Source organism: Chlamydotis macqueenii, chromosome 4, assembly GCF_036417535.1.
Source record: "Chlamydotis macqueenii isolate bChlMac1 chromosome 4, bChlMac1.mat, whole genome shotgun sequence".
NCBI lineage: Eukaryota > Metazoa > Chordata > Aves > Otidiformes > Otididae > Chlamydotis > Chlamydotis macqueenii.
This window is the reverse complement of record NC_141559.1, coordinates 4,276,383-4,293,216: the sequence shown is the minus strand read 5'-3', so window position 1 is coordinate 4,293,216 and position 16,834 is coordinate 4,276,383. Positions and strand designations below refer to the sequence as shown.

Here is a 16,834-nt window from a genome sequence, read left to right as displayed (position 1 = left end):
TCCTTTCCCTCCATACATATCATCTTCGCTTTTCCATCCAGTTTCTTTCCATTTGTATCTCAGGCAACAACCCCAATACCTTCCACACTCCTCCTTGCCCTGGCTGCAGAAGACATTCCATAAACTGCAGTGCGAAGCATGGGGTCGCTTGTGAAAGCCGTTACTCTGCGAGATGAGATCAGAGCCTCTCAAAAGGCTTTTGGAGACAAGAATTATATGGATGCAAATGTCACCGATTTCCGTTTGAGTCAATAACCCTGTCTATTTGTAGAAATTAAATCAGATGTCACGGAATTTAGGGAGTTCTCCAGCACGTCATGGTAAACCTTTGCTCAGCAGTTTCTAGAGGCAGGTCTTACTCTATGCTCCTCTTAAACCAGACATGAATTGTAGAATATTCTCTTCTGACAGTGAGTAAGATTCTACTCTCATAAGGCTGTAAATCCACCAGAATTTCCCTACCACTAGAGAAATACAGTTGCAGAAGTTCAGATTACTACGCAAAGTGCTTCGTTACTTTGCTTGCCCATCTGAACTGGAAAAAGACGAGGCTAGCAGTATTTATATTCCCTCAAACACTATTTGTTGTGGGTAAAATACCATGGAAAAATCACATTCCCATGAGACTGTGAAGAACATCCTTTTCCCCAGAAGTAACCAGAACTCTGAGCTTTTATTTAGCGGATGGACACCCTGGGGTGAAAAGCCACACCCTACAGCTGCTTTTTGACAACAAAACCCCAAAGGTATTTACCGTGTCTTGGCTGGTCCTTGCTGATGCTGTAGGTTATCTCAGAGTCACGGGCACCGGGCAGCTTGGCACGCAGAATTGTCTTGGAGATCTGCAGCATTCCTCCCTGGGGCACCCACACCAGGGAATTTGTCACCAGCTGAGGGCTTCTGTCATTCTGCACACACGGGGACAGCAGAAAAAGGCTTAACAATGTCAGCAATGCTGATGGAAACCAATTTTCAAGAGAAAAGGATCGAGCAGAGTATTTTGGAATTTCTTACGCATTCGACCCTGGTTGTCTGCTTCAAGAAATGGCTCTGCATCCTTCACCTGTGCCTCAGACCCAGTTCTCACCCCGAAGAACTTGTCTTCCAGTGTTTCTAAGTTCTCACATTAGCCCTTTTTGGCTCTAAATTACTTTGTTAGCTCACGCTCTGTTGGACAGGCCACCAAAATCCTTGTGACCTCTTTTGTGCCATGGTTCTTTCTTACAAGCCTAGTAGCTGTAAGCGTGACTTCGCTTCTTGATTTCTGCAGAGTCACCTTGAAACTGGCTGTGGTGAACTGCATCACCAGTCAAAATCCTGACTGTTCCACGTAAGTGATCATCTTCCTCCTCATTTACCACTCCACATAATCAGGTGTCACCCCAAAACTGATAAACAACTTATTACTACGTTCTTCTGAATCTGCAACAGACGGTAGAGAGAACTAAAGAGATATTTGCAAAAAAGAATTCCATCAGAGGATGACTTCCCATCTCAATTTTGACACGTCTGCTGCGCAGCTTTCACCCGTTTCATTTGCACTACACCTATTCCGCACAGCGTTAATTTTTAAACGCCTCACGATCTTAGACCGCGTTAGGCCAAGAGTTTCCCAGCACAATGGTTGCTTTATTTTTTCAAAGAACAGCGACGAAGAGAACCAGAGCCTGTGCCAGCCAAGAGAGCCCTGCCAACACATACGGCAGCTTTCCTCTGACCTTATCGATTCCATCACATCACGACACATACACGCCTGGCAGAGCACAGCTCTGCAACAGGAAACAAATGACAAAGGTCACAAAGGTCCCTGGGTTTATCGTGTAAGGAGAGAAAAGAGAGACTAGTCACACTTGAAAGAATGGCAGGCAAAATGCACTGTTTGAAAAGAAACTATTTCTAATAACGCTTAGAATTAAACACAAGGTCACGATTTCGCTATAAACACGGAACCTTTTGGCTTTTCGCTAATTAAACGATTGGATGTTCCCTCACTGGCCACGTCAAACCAGTCTGGCGCTTTGTAATATCATTTCCACCTGGCTTTGACGCTGCAATCCTGCTTGTTAATAAGAGCACATTCATGAGATAGCTCTTTTTGCTTGGTAACGTTTAAAAAATATATATATTTAGCGACAAGCTATTGTCTGATCTGGGTGCTCACCAGATTTTTTTCTTTTTACTAATACTCGAGCAGACAGTTAGCAAAGTGTGGGAATGAATTCACAGCGCAGGAAAAGTGTTTTCAGAGAGCCTGGGGAGGTTAAGAGGCTCCTTGGTCCATGCTTCAGTTACCTGCTCCCAAGTAGGGCAAGACGCAGCGCCTTGCAAATATCTTGGAGACCTCCCTTAGCTGGATCTCCTCCAGAGGTCCAACACACCCCTAAAATAAACATCCTTTGTCTTTTTCCTGCATTCCCTCTAGCCTGTCAGAAAATAACGGCTTCCATATCCCGCAGCAATGGGCACATCACACATGGGTAGGCCTGACCTCCTCTGACTTACAGTCTGCGGTGCTCTGCCAAAAATGAAGCATCAGCAGGTCTCAAATTAACTTCACGGAAGCTGTAATTGTTAGAGAGCGTGAACAAAAATATACAGCAGTGCACATGGTTATTAAGAAGGCTCAAAATAGAGGTCAGCTACTGCAGTAGGTCAAACGAAGTGTTTGGATGGGGGCAAAGAGGGAAAAGCAGGCTGTTAGCAACCAAGGGGACTAAAAAAAGCACCTGGCAGAAAACAAGGCACACCCCTTGTGAAGAAACAAAACCCTGGAAATCATAATATTTGGAAGGTTAGGTTGTCCTTCATTTGGGTTTTCACCCTTTCACTGCAGTGCTCCTACAGCTTAATGTCTGAGAATTCTCAGCTTAATGTCTGCGAATTCCACCGTCTGAGCCCGCTGAACAGGAATCCTAGAAATGTCCTTTCACACCAGGGCTTGCTATCTAAAACCAGCCAGCAGCACAGCGTAACAAGCTCCGCGTACTCAGAGAAGTAACGTGGTTAAAAAACCCACACCTTCAACTCCCACACCTCCAGCTGGCATTCTAGCAGGCTCTTTAGCAATCTTTGGATGTAAACCAAGGGGAAAAAAAACGCAAGTGTCTTCGCATGTAGCACCTTTTCAGAAACAAACCCTGCCTGCCTCTCAGCTCCCAAGGCTCCTCCACCGAGAGGATAATTAGGCTGAGGCAGGAGCTGGGTATCCGCCAGCTCTGCCCTCACGACAAAATCCGCCCCGCTCTCACCTCTATCACCACCTTCATTCTTCTCTGGAGCCAAACGCTGCGCTGAGACGCTTGGAAAGATAATGACAGACAAGGGAGCACAAAATGGGCTAATAAAAGAAACTATACGCAGCAATTCGCCCTCACTGGCATTTAAAAGAATCTGCTTAAGCAACAGCAAAGCCAAAATAAAATGTGTTACAAACAACACAGAGCAGTGGCCGGGTAAGTGACCTGGGTAAAGCAAGCTGCTCTTATTCCAGGAGTCTAATAACTCAGCACCAGCCTCGAAAGCCAGACTGATGTGTGAGTCGTGCCACTAATTGTCATTAATTACCAGCGCAGCTCTAGGAGCACCCGCGGGGTCCAAACGGGCTCAGTCCCTCCCTGTCCTAACTACACAGGCGCACGTAGCGCTTGTAAACCTTACTTGAAATTGTCATGCCCAGCTTGCTAAAAAGCATCTAATACAGCAGAGAGGAGGAAAAAAGAGGGATAGCATCATCTCCTCAGCTCCATTTCAGAGTGGAAGTACTCAAAGATTGTGTTACTCTCAGATCCATACATAAGAAGAGCACAAACAGTGGACAAGTTATCTGACAGCTCTAGTTTTCATCACTCTTTCACATGAACTAAGGGATAAGGAAATTTTCTGCTTTTTTCCTTTTGTTTCATTACATCACCACAATATCAGAACTGAAATGCTTGCAAGCACTTCAGTAAATTTTTTTTTTCAAGGCTCCACCACACATACCGTACACATTTCATGCCTTGTTTGGCTGGGGTTTGTTTCATAAACAAATGGAAAAGCACCACTGCTTCTAATGTTACTGCTGTAATCTCTATAAAATTTAATATCAAGTGCTGCTCCATGTCCAAATACAGAAGAGACAAACAATCGTTATTTAATAATGAACTGCAATAAAAGCCAGAAATAAAAATTAAACACTACTTAATAATTTCTGAATTTAGGCATCTGCGTCCTGTCCTTAGAGAAGTTATCAAACGGAAAGATGCATCACGTGAAAGATTTCAGCGGAGCAACGCTGAGCGAAGAGCAGAGATCCTGACCTGGGGAGACACCACCACCACCACCACAGCACCATGTCAGCCAAGTTGTTTAGCTCACACGTGGTCCTTTTCTGTCTCCCGTCGCACTCCCTGCAGCCCGGGGACTGGTTTGCCTAGCTCATCAGCCCTCTCTCCCTGCTGTCCACTCATTCTCTACTTCGTCGCCCTTACCAGCACAAAACTCTCACCTGCAACTCCAGAAAACCTTTTTATCAAATAACTATGGACTTTGAATTGTCAAAGCAGCATAATTTGAGCTGAATCATTCCTGTCACAAACCAAAAATTCAAGCGACCTCCAAAACTCAATCAATCACCCACTTTCTCCTGTCTCTAACCACAGCCTGTCAGTGATGCAGGATTAGTGACACCTCAGGGACGCAGGGATACTTCTCCAGACTTCAAATACGCCTGCGAGGGTTTATGTCACAGCACGTACCTTGGGAACAATCTTAATGTGGAACAGGATGTTCTGGAAGTGGTACCCGTCGTTCACTTGCAAAAGAACTGCATCATCCCGGGAGTCAGAGCCATCGTGAGCGTAACGCAGCAGTCCGCCCGCAAGGTCGTCCAGGTGGAATATGCGGACGGCAGAAGCTGGGTCTCCAGGAGGTCTGATCAGCCGCCCGTGATGTGGGGGCTCTAAAACCATCAGCACAACGTCCTGAGGATTGTCACTGTCTCTCACGCCAAGCAACAGCTCTGTTAGAGTTCCAGTCTCCCCTCTGCGGACTAGGAGGGCCTCATTTCTGAACACATATGGCGCCTGGAACACAAAAAGCAGCTCTTAGGTGTTTGCTAAATCATGATCAAAGTCCAGAATGAAACACGTGGGGTTAAGGAAATTAGCTCGCTCCATCCCTGGAAGCTTCCCATTTCTAAGCAGCAGAGACTCACTCTCCACACCTTCTCCCCCAGCGGGCAGATCTAAGAATAGCTAGCAATTTCAACTGATTTAGTTACATTAAAAGAAGATTCTCATGCCCTGCAAGCTTCGGAAAGGAAAAAACCCTAGGACATTTACAGAGAAAGCAATTTAGTTATCAGCTAGAGCCTGTACTCCCTTTGCTGTCTGCACAGATAAGAGACAAGGGACATAGCTTTGCCTTCTTAACATCCATGGAAATTCAAACGGAAGTGCAGACTCCAACTGTTTTGGAAGGTCTACATGTTACAGGTACACCAGCAGGCGCAACTGGAACGCAGGCGGCTGAGAAGCTGAAGATCTATGTATGTGAATAACGAGATCAGGGCGGGCTGGGGAGGGAGACACAGCACGCACTGCCTGCGTACAACCTACAGCTTCGATAGCCTGGACATCTTTCCCAGCACTGATTCTTGAAAATAAGACTCCCCACAACCTGTGTGTGCCCAGGTTATCTGTTTAAAATGAGTTGCAGAGAGGGGGAAAAAAGGAAGCAAGGGAGAATGCCAGGAGAGGGAGAAGAACCTACACAGGATACTAACAGCAGTGAGCCAAACAGAGGCAGCAGCTTGAATTAATGCTTCTAAGCAGAAAGGAGTCAAACAACAAACCCTGAAGGATGTGCTTCTGCTTGTCTCAAACCGACAAAGTCCAGCTCAAAGACAGCAAATCTGCGTGTCGCCAGCATCCTATTTATTTATTTTCAAAGACTCCGCACAGCCTTATTCATCCTAGAATGAAGATCAGCTGGACTCCACATTTCTGCTGGTTTAAATTAGTTCTCTACATCTTTGCCATCAAGAAAGTTCAAACCTGCAGTCTCTATTGATCCCAGTAAACACCATTTGCCATCGGTAACACCTTGCCTCGGGAGGGGAGCAGAGACAAAGTCAAAGCCCCGGGAACACTCAACAGAGAGCTAACTGCTGCCATCTCACCTGCGTACAACTTCTCAGGGTTATTAAGGATCGGCAGCCAAAACTGCCATTATTAAACCCCACTTATGTATTCCGGGGCAGTGACTGCAGCTCTCACTTAGGTGACTGTCCTACCGAGGTAAACAGGAGATTAGATTGAGTAAAGACTTCAGCACCAGCCAGAATCAATATACACGCAACAGGATCAAAATCTACCGTTTGTGTTACGCTGAAGGACAAACTAGAACACTTCTAATTTCCAGAAGTTATGGAATGTCTAATATGGAATATAATGATTAAAAGCAACAAACTGCAACCAGAAAAAACCCCAAAATCTGAATCCTGAAGCTACCACCTCTCTATGATCTCAAAATGGAAAAAACCCAAGCAGTGCAAAGTCTCCAGAGAACCACAGAAGTTATGCATCTCAGGAGGAGCTGTGTCCTATAAGGAACACCAGACCCATTAAACTGCAGACCCCCCACAGGCCCCCAGCATGGTACGTAGCCAGCGAGTCAGCAGCTCACCATGTTTTTGAGCTGCTGCCTACACTCCCACTATACTCAGCATGAAGCACAGAAAAGCACCGGCACCTTCAGACACAAATCCACCACCACTGCAATAATTACAAGAAATTAATTTCTTAAATTACTCTTTGTGAGGACGGATGCCGAGTCAGGCTTGTAGACAGGAAGGAGCCAGCACTAAAAGAGAAAGGATGATAGCCAGATTTCCAGTTACAGCTTTATCAAGCCATTGAACATCCCTCTGAGGATGCAAACGGGCTCCTTGTATCTCACACACCTCTCACGTCTTGCCTTTCAGAGAGCCCGCCCTCGAGAAGGAGTCACAAACCTACTGCCTGTGTACCACCTCCTGGGTGAGGCCCCTCCACGGTATCGCGCTACGGACTTTAAATAACAACAATATGAGAGACACGGACACTTGACGGCACCATCACCTTGCCTGGAAGTACTAAGCAGTTTACGAGACACACTTTAAACAGCTCACGTTGATTTAATCCCAGGCTGTCCTAGAACAGAGCAGTTCAGTGAATGCTCCTGACTGTCAAAGCATCCCTACCACAGGGATCAGTCATCGTTCAATCGCTCTGCAGTAGGGGCTGAACTAGACCATCCACGGATCCAAAGAATAATTTCAAGAGGAGGGACTCCTTAGTCCTCACCGATAACTGCTCTATGACCGCACAGGTACAACTCCCCGCACAAGCAAACTCACACGGGCCAGCTTCTTCAGCCACTTACCCCAAGTCCAGCTCTTCCGTGTGACTCTCGGCTGCCTCTCAGCTGAGCGAGAGTTGAGTCTGATCTGCCTAACCGGAACTCCAGCTCAAGTTCTGCCCAGCTCCTTTGTTATCACCGCAAGGAGCCAGGGCTGCAAATGGCACAAAATTTGTTGTTCCTTCCAAGCTTGGTTACATTACCTGTGTTGAAAATGCTTGAATGTTGACGACTTCAGAATGGGAGGAGAACTGTTGATCGCTGACCTTCAAGGAAAACTGTCCTTTCCTAAACAAGTCCCCAGCAAGCCAAAATAGAGGATAATATAAATTAATGAAGTGCTCTTGCAGGACTCAATAATGCTAGAAATATTCTATAATCAGTAAAAATGACTAGCTCAGTGACAGAAGCTTTAGCTCAAGTTTTTTCCAATTATGTTTTTATAGTATTTTTCCTGAAGATTCACAACAGTCACAACACGTAATAAAATACCTTTAACTGGGTAATAATACACCCTCATTTCCCTTTAACTGATGTTACCCACATAGGATGGCATCTCCAAGATAAAGTACCGCTTCTAAATGTCAGCTAAAGAAAAATGTCTTATCTGGCTTCGGAGCAGAAGCTCCCACTTTTCAGCATTTTTGTTTCCTGTTTACTTTTCAATAATGCCACCCAATAACCTTGAACATGAAGTAGCTGTGTTTCTCAAGACAAGATCCTGACATTTCACTGTGACTAGAAGGCAGACAAAAAAAAACCACGATACAGAAACCCATGCCTTAAGTCTAGTGAACATGAGCTGTCCCTCGGCATCAGCAGGACACCCTGAAAGCCTTACTGAAAACAACGGATCCAAGAACACCCTGATCTACACAGGCAGAAATTTCGAACAACTCCACTGATATCAGTCTAGTCCCAAGGCTTTAAGGTGATGTAAATCAAGTGTGAAATTTGGCAGGATGACTGGCTTATTGCCTGGCAGCAGGAAAAATCTGCTTCCTTGCAACATGCTTGCCGCGCGAGCATTGCCAGCTACTAATTACCACTAATTATCCCAGGACACTAACAGAGCTCGTATTGCAGGCAAAGCAGCAACGGCTGAGTGCAGATTATGCCACAGAGCACAGTTGTTACATCACGTGAGCATCTTCCTGGCACTGCCAACAAACTGGTGTAAGAACCAGGCTAACATGCCAGTTTTACCCCACAGCACAGCATCCTAGAGATGAGACAGAGCCCTGCACCCCCAAAGCCCTACAGGTTTGGTAGCTGGACCACAGTGACCTCTTATCCCATTAACAGACTAGGTTTGCACCATCATTTATACTTTGCTGCAGTGTAAGTAATATAATATAATGTAAGAAAGGCAAGAGCTCTGAAAAAAGTAGCCCCACAGTCACCTGGACTTCTCTTTGCTGTGCACAAAGTGGACTCTCTTCTCCTCCACGTCCCTGCAGCTGAAGTGGTCGCCTTTGCTCAGTGGCACCTCTTTGCCATCTGCCACCATCATCAGCCTGCCATTGGAGGGAGCGCTGTCGATACGGAACGAGAGCTGTCCCGTGTCACCGTCCCGATCACGCATACCCAGCAGGGAGAGGTCTAGGGGCTTTACCCCACCGATTCCTACTGTGAGGGTACTGTTGACATGGAAGCTGGAGGGATGCTTGCTGGCTAAAAAGAAAGAAGGGAAGAGTATTACTGAATGAATTACAGCCACGGGCTGGGTTAGCGTCTCGCCTGTCACGACCACCTTTTTGTAACAGAGCAGATCCTTCTAATGCCCTGTTCATTACTGACCAGGATGGACAACCACTGTCTCTAGAAGAATCCCAATCCATCCCAACCCACACCATGATTCTGAGAGGCTTGTGAAAGTCACTTCCCATCTGGAGCTTCCCAGCACAAAACTCAAAGCCAGCATCCATTGGCCTGCCCTGCAGACGGACTACTACGTCTTCATTTCAAACAAAGAAAAGATAAGCAAGTACTACAGCTGATTTAGTAAGAGATTTCCCCCAAGACAGTTTTTCATTTGTTTTACGTTGATGATAAATGATGCTGCGACTGGAAAAACACGCCTCCCTATCGTACTAGGTAACTTCACTTAAAAAATCAGGTACATGCACATATTGTGAAACAAAAAAGTTGGGAGAAAAATAGCTGCCAACTTTCAACAATTAACACAAAACTGCATAAAAATGAATTCCAAAAATGCCACGGAATGAACGCCACTTCTGGCCTTAAAATCTGCTGGAAGCCTGCCAGCTCGTTCGGTTTATCATGAGACACACTCACCTTCTTCACACTCTCTGGTCCGTGTATTGCCATAGAAATCCTGGCCACAGGCAGAAACACAAATCTTATTCTGCAGAAACGTGGTGCTGTCGCAGAGGTGGCACAGGCTGTCGCTGTCACACTCCAAGCATCCCGGAGGACACGCTGAATCGGATGGAAAGCACAGCTGAGACACCGCAGTGAGACACTACAACAACAATGCGGCCGCTGGTGCGCAGAGCTGTCACCACGGGCCAGAACAGGAACACCACTGCTGTTTGTGTCTTACCTACCTGATAGAAATTATCCAAAAGAAGGAGCAAAGAGACAAAAGAGTTGTTAAGAAGCTCCTTCCTCATTTGACCAGTTTCCCATTGACTACAGAGAACCTGAGACGATCTTCCAAATGGAAGAAACGTATTTTTAAGTAACTGCCATATAAATTGGGAAATTATACTCCAAATAGACATTCAAGTCCTACACGGCTTGTGAACCCACAAATACAACCGAAACCTTTCTAACAATGTGGTTTTCACACCTGGTTTTGTACACACAGTGTGTACACACATACACGCATGCCAGCAGCCACCTGCACTGAATCTCATTCCTCCTGAATTAGGCACAGCCAAACGCAGATCCAGCCCGTTACCGAATTCTCAGGTGACTGCATCACCTCAAGAGCAAGTTTGACACAGCATGTAAGCACTTCCTCTTCACCTCAGCCTTGCAGAGAAAAAGCAGCGCACAGAACACAGACTACAGCCCTGCTCTCTCTCCACCACACCACACTCACTTTGCTTACCTGTGCATTTTCGCTGCGCGTGGTCTGCATAATATCGCCTCCCGCATTTGTGAACACAACGAGCGTTCAAGAGGAAAAACGGGGCTTCGCAAAGGCCGCACTCATCTGGTTGGCGACACTGAAGGCAGTGTTGATCGCACCCTAAAAGTCATACGTAAAGAGTTCAGCTCAATGCCGCTTTCCACTCCTTCCCACACCGGAACCGCAGCTCTACTGCGTGCGTGTTGGAGGGCAGCGAGAAATCTGAAGCCAGAGCGTGCCTTCGGAATGCAAGACGTGCACAAATTGGAGACAAGCAAGGAAACATGTTGGCAGCAGTGATGAGAAGTAACGCTCAAGAAGAACTCACTCTGGCACGTGTCTGATTCCCTGTAGAAAGCTGCAGGGCACTGTTCCACACAAGCTCCTTCATGGAGAACGTAGCCCTCCATGCACTGCAGGCAGTCGGTCCTCTGGGGGCCTTTACAAGCATTACAGCTCCAGTCACACTCTGGAAGGAAAAAAACGTCAGTGCAGGGCAGCCCTTGCTGGGATGCTTAGCGCTTGGGGTCTACAAGCGTTGGGAATATAAGCCCTAGGAGCCAAGAGCACAGCAAAAGTCGTTAGACATCAAAAAAAAGAAAGTACGATTTGTACTGAGTGACTTATTACAAGTCAAGATACGTTTTGTTTTGTTTTTACCCCCCCGCCCCCTAGACTTAACATGTTCTAACTATGCCAAATTTTAGCAGGCTTGGCTCTTGTTCAGCATTCAGACCTGCTAACACCAGCCCGGTTTTGTTGCCCATAAAGCCTGAGTTTATCCCGTAACACTGAGCCTGTTGCTCATCAGCAATTATCCACCTCACTTCATCAATCTCATGCTTTCGCACGACTCTAACCAAAAGAAAATGAAATCGTTGTCCCTCACAGTCCAGATGTCCCTCTGGAAAGTCCACTGGCCAAAAACACACTGGATCCAGCTGGGATCAGATCTGCCTCCACACGCCCTTGTGCTATCTCCTCTCCAGTCTTCCGCAGAGTCCCAGCCACGCACACGTGCTCAAGGACATCTGAGGCTGCCAACACTACTGCTTGTTTTTTGGTGGCACTTAGAGCATCCGTATCGACAATTAATGACAGACACGCTTGGCTGATGAGACAGACAAATGGACAAGAGCAAGAGGGGGGGAAACAAGGTCTCACTGAGTTGAGCTGAACTACTCCAGTCCATGCAGCGTGTCCAAGACAAAGCCAGTACAAGAGTCCTGCCTCATTCCGACACCCTAAACACCAGACGATGTCACGCCTCTGAAGAACGGCGATGCTAAGGGGACAGACGCTGCTCAGTTAAGCTAGGCTCAGGTATGGAGAGAGCCAGCTAGAAATGAACACTGAACAACAAGCATTCGTATTTATCCTGGTCTTTGTGGTGTTAGCTGCAACAAAGCCACATTGTGCTCGCTTGTTTCCATTATGGAACACTATTCCTGGGAGTTCTGCAAATCTTTCAAGTCATGTGTGTTTTAAATCACGCCAAACCGTTGTTTCTGCAGTCACCCAGTGATGCACTATTTAGTAAGACACAGAGACACAAGGCCCTATAAGCACTCTGAAAAACATCCAGCCTGGTAAGCGCACTTGTTATTCAGCCGACCCATGACTAAATAAACTGCTGGACCTGACCCTTGAAAAGTTTGCTGGCTCACTTACTAAATCATTTACAAGAGAAGGATTTGCAATAATCTGATTTCACTGAAAGGCTGAAGTATGTGACAGCAGGAAAAAAACGTAAAAACCTCTCAAGTGCTCTGTCACTGACCAGCTCCCCCCCTCAGACGCACTTTTTAAAGCAAGCTGCCTGCACAGATCGTGCTGCAATGTAACGGATTCTTAGCCAAGGCGCTTGCAATTTTTTTTTCTTTATTTCCCTTTAAACCAGCAATGTATTTTTCACCTCTGCAAGTCTTGCTGGAAAAATCCAGGTAATACTGCTGAGCACAGCTCTCGTACTGGCACTCTCCAAACAACAGGACCTTCGTGGGGTCTCTGCAAGACGTGCAGCCGGCAGCCGATTCACAGCTCAGGCACTGGCTGTTGCAAGCTGCGGAAAGACAAAGACACAGAAAATAACTGTAATTACTGAGGCACCAGCCAACTGTACAAGTGAAAACGGTATTACCCTGTAGCCTCGCCACTCCTCGTCCTCTTTGAGAGACACCTGCGGAGACTTCGGAGTTTTTGTTTCATATGTTCCTTTTCACAGCCTCCAAAATGTAAAAAGCCTCCTTGCATTCGGAACAGACTGTTATGTCTCCTCACGCTGCTTCTTACTCTGCTCTGGAGAGCTCAGGGTAGAACACTGACCTTGAACTCAAATCCCCAAATAAGAGCTTTTCCTGCCTCTTTTTTTCTTATTTTCTTTAGCCAACCTGCATTTCATATGATTCCAGACCTAACTCATAAGCACACAAATTTGGAGACCACAGCAGACGGCTGCAACCCAGTTAACCATCCTTGGTGGGACCAAAGGCCCAGTTAACTTCACTCAACGTTTCCACCTCTTTATTTGCACACAGTGTGAAACCTTGGAACAGCAGAGAGCAAATAAAGATGCCAAGAAAAAATAATTCAGGGATTTACTGAATGTAGGATCAACGACCAGAGGTTCAAAACATTTCACCTTACCTCTTTGATGTCCAGGGCCTAAACTTCTCAGGAGGCTGTGCTACCAGCCAGGCGTACTCAGCGCTGATGTCAGAGCCCTTCGCTAATTCACAGCAGAAGATTTAACAGCAACGTGCTATGAAACATTGAAAAATACCTCCTAGCCCTTTGCCTATGCACTGAAAAGCTCCCTCTGATTCTGTTGAGACGAAACTTTACAACGTTCAATTTGCTTTTAATTAAAGAGAGAGTTTTATAACCACAAAACCTCAAATACCAAAGTAAATGTGAAAATCCTCGTGTTGCTCTCACTGAAGCAACAACTCAGTGCCCTTCAAAACAGTCACTTGTTTTAGCTCATCTGAAAAACGTCGCAGAAGGTCTGTATTTTACTGAGGTACAACTGATTTCTATCAAAATATGTACCTAAAGAATCTAGTAGCTGTCAGCTGGTTTTCAGTGCTCTGCTGCCAGTCTGATTTCACTTGACTTAGCAATATGACAAGGAAAAATGACTCTTTTTAAGTGCTATGAAAAGTCAACTATTAAAAGTGGGGTAAAACATTCCACATGAGGTGTAAATCTATAGAAATAAGGTTACCCACGGAGGCATGCCAGAACAGTAAGCAAAAACTGCATTTGAAAGCAATCCTGTCTGCTTGTTTTATCAGCGTGACTCTAGATCTGCATTTTTAAACCCAGGCAGAGTTTGTTACGGTTTGCGCTGTTCCTCGGCCAGTATGTCACAGAGTTTAAAAATATCTCAGAAAGCCCGTACGTGCACTCAGCATCTCTCTGAACTTCATTCCAAACCAGAGTTCCTCAAAAGTGCAATGCGACTAAAATAAACGTTGAAGAGAGATCAGATTTTTCTCAGCCTCACAGCCAACCTCAGTTTAAATAATTCTCACTACCTCTAAGTGGTCCAGCAGCCTGGGACAGTTTATATCTATGTGGCTTATCAGCAGTACTTCACTTGAAAAGGCACAAGTGACACTTGGAATGACAAAAATCCAACGCACCAACACACTTTGCCCTGAGCCTCCTGCCACAAGGATTACAAAAACTTCTTAAAAAGCCATTTGCAATAAGGAGATTAGGAAAGTGTCATTGCAGTTCAATGTGCTGTCGAAAATCTATTTGCATTTGAGCTACTAAACCAAATTCAGGAAGGGTATAGTCCTCAGAACATTCCACTTCTACCACGGCGTCTTGAGGGAGAAGCTATCAGTATGAAAGTTTTCACTAGAAAGGGGCATTTTAATTAGGAAGGGACGTGTTCTTGGTGTAATTAGCAATATGAGAATCCATACTGCAGGAGAGAACAGTGCGTATCTTGTAGAGCATGTAGGAAAGCAGCCAGGACAGTGAGAATCCCATTATTCCTTTTTTTTTATTCATCTTTCTTATGATTTCCCTTTTTTCATTATTATTGAATAACCTTTTTTTTTTTTCTGTCAAGGGAAGAACGGTACAAAGTCTTCCACCTATTTCCTTGAACTTATGCAGGGTGTCTCCATTTCTGCTGACAAGACGGCACTAACAGTTTCAGGAGACCCATATAGTTCAACAAAAGGCAGGTAAAGCTGACAACCACATCAGCTTCCTCCTCTTAGGACCTCACCAGTGAAGAAACTGGGTCTAGATGGGATGACACTGATACCTATACTCAGTGCAGTGCAACAGAGTTATTTTATCATAAATCAGGACAATTTAAATCAGGGTAACGCAGGACTTAACAGATCTCAGAGTTCAGGTTCACAGCAACCAAACCACTTAAGCACTCACTCATTTTCAGGTGTTTGTAGGTCAATTCAAGCAGGGTTTTTTCATATTTTTTATGTCTCTGGCCCATATAATTTTGCATTTTGGAACATCAAGCCCAATAATTATGCGATAAATAATCCAACCGATGTCAGGGCCAGAGCAAACAGAGAATAATAAAGGAGATTCACAAGGGACAGTAGGAGTAGGATAAAACATTACCGGCTTAACACCGAATCAACTGCATCAGATCATTAGGAGGTAAAAATATCACAGCCCAAGTCAGCTGGGGCCGCTCCTACCAAGCTGTACCTTGCTTCTACTGCAGTTTCAGATGTGGAAACCGTAGCACAAATGCTGCCGGCTTCAGACAGCTTCCCTGGCAGGTACTGCCAGGTAGGGCAGTGGGGAGGGGGTCTGCCTCAGTAAGAACTGATTAAAACTAGTCTAAACTTGGCAAGTTTTCACAGAGCCCAGAATCCACCAGTACTTTTGGCCGCTTCTCTATGTAGCACCTAGACAACTTCACAAGAAAGCCTACTAAACTCTCCTGCAGATTTTTGCTATGGGACCCAAAGCCTCTTGTCTTTGAAGTCCACAACAAAACTGCAGCGGTGTTCAAATTTCAGCCATGCTGCAGGCTCTGTTTCTAAGGCAATCACCTCTGCCAACTGACATCGAATGATACTTGAAATCTGTCTTTTCCTGGCAAGAGAACAGTAACGGAAAGAACAACAGACGACATGTCAGTGAAAACATTGCAGAAGGGAGAGATGGCTTGGAGAGAGACACTCACGTCTGCAGGTCTGCCTGTCATCCCTGTAGTATCCCGGGGAACAGACCGGCACACACATGCTGGTGTGGGACAGAACCAGGCTGGCGTTGCAGGAAGAGCAGGAAAAGGGACCTCCGCTGCTGCAGGTTTTACACGAGGGGTGGCACTCTGCAGGGACAGCAAGAACAAGTGTTTCTGTTCAAGGAAAAGCAGATCTTTGAGCAAGTCTCCCAAGGTTCAGCAGAAGCTCCCTCAGAGGCTGTTGCTCACCGTACAGAAAGCTGTTCACTCCCCACATGCGGTCCTGCTGCCCTTCCCTTCGGAGATGGCCAGAACTGCTCACAGCGCACAGCTCCTTCAGACAGCAGCAGAAGGAATTCTTCTATTCCTCCTTCCTTTTGTACTAGCACCTAGTATTTGGCTTGCCTTTCCAGGGTTGCTGAACGCTGGGATGCCATTTTCTCAGGCTGATTTATCACTACTTCAAGAGCATGGCAAGGAATCCACCATTCTGTACGTGAGCCTAGAGCCAGGCATCCCTGCGTGCATCGTTACACCTGCCTACACCAAACTTACACCTCTTGCTTTGCTGCCCAGACACTTAGTCTTACAAGATCCTTCTGCAATTCTTCATAGCCAGCAAGATCTCTGACTGCCTTGAATAAGAAAGCACATTACTACCTTTTTGTTTCCCTTTTCTAAATTTTCTTTCCCTGTTTGCTTTCCATCCCTTAATCTCCCACTTCTTATGCTTCTTATTCTGACTGAAGATCTAAATTACCACAGTGGAGAAGGCCAGTGTATCCTTTTAATTTCTCTAAAGGGGGCACATACTTATAAAATTATTAATCTGTTTTACTTCTTGATAGGCCTTTACCTGAAGATTGATGCCATCATTACACCTCTCAGGACAAATTAATCATGAGTGAAAGTGAGCGAAGAAATCAGAGAAGCGACTGCATTACACTGTACTGGAGGTCTTCAAAGCCAGCCCAAAATGTAATATGAGCTTTGACACAATCTGAATAATGCAAAACTTATTTTAAATGAAATCTTTATACCAAAGGGAAGACATGTTATCCCCAGGCTTGAATTTCCAGGAAGGCAGAATACCTCTCTCAAAGGTCTCTGCAGTTAAATGACACAGAGTCTGTTTCATGCGTCTCCGAGATGTCATTTGTCAAACCCAG

The 16,834-nt window shown here is 45.6% G+C and overlaps 1 protein-coding gene across 1 annotated transcript in view; it reads right to left on the bottom strand.

Moving 5' to 3' along the window:
* The window catches only part of FRAS1 (Fraser extracellular matrix complex subunit 1), a 143,937-nt gene that overhangs the window by 39,568 nt on the left and 87,535 nt on the right, over window positions 1–16,834 (bottom strand). Inside the window, exons 21-29 of the mRNA XM_086746873.1 lie at window positions 15,666–15,812; window positions 12,396–12,542; window positions 10,809–10,949; window positions 10,460–10,600; window positions 9,679–9,822; window positions 8,784–9,054; window positions 7,584–7,668; window positions 4,737–5,063; window positions 755–908 (exon numbers count right to left, since the gene is read on the bottom strand). Of these exons, the coding sequence (XP_086602999.1) occupies window positions 755–908; window positions 4,737–5,063; window positions 7,584–7,668; window positions 8,784–9,054; window positions 9,679–9,822; window positions 10,460–10,600; window positions 10,809–10,949; window positions 12,396–12,542; window positions 15,666–15,812 (1,557 nt within the window). The remainder of the gene's footprint in view (window positions 1–754; window positions 909–4,736; window positions 5,064–7,583; window positions 7,669–8,783; window positions 9,055–9,678; window positions 9,823–10,459; window positions 10,601–10,808; window positions 10,950–12,395; window positions 12,543–15,665; window positions 15,813–16,834) is intronic.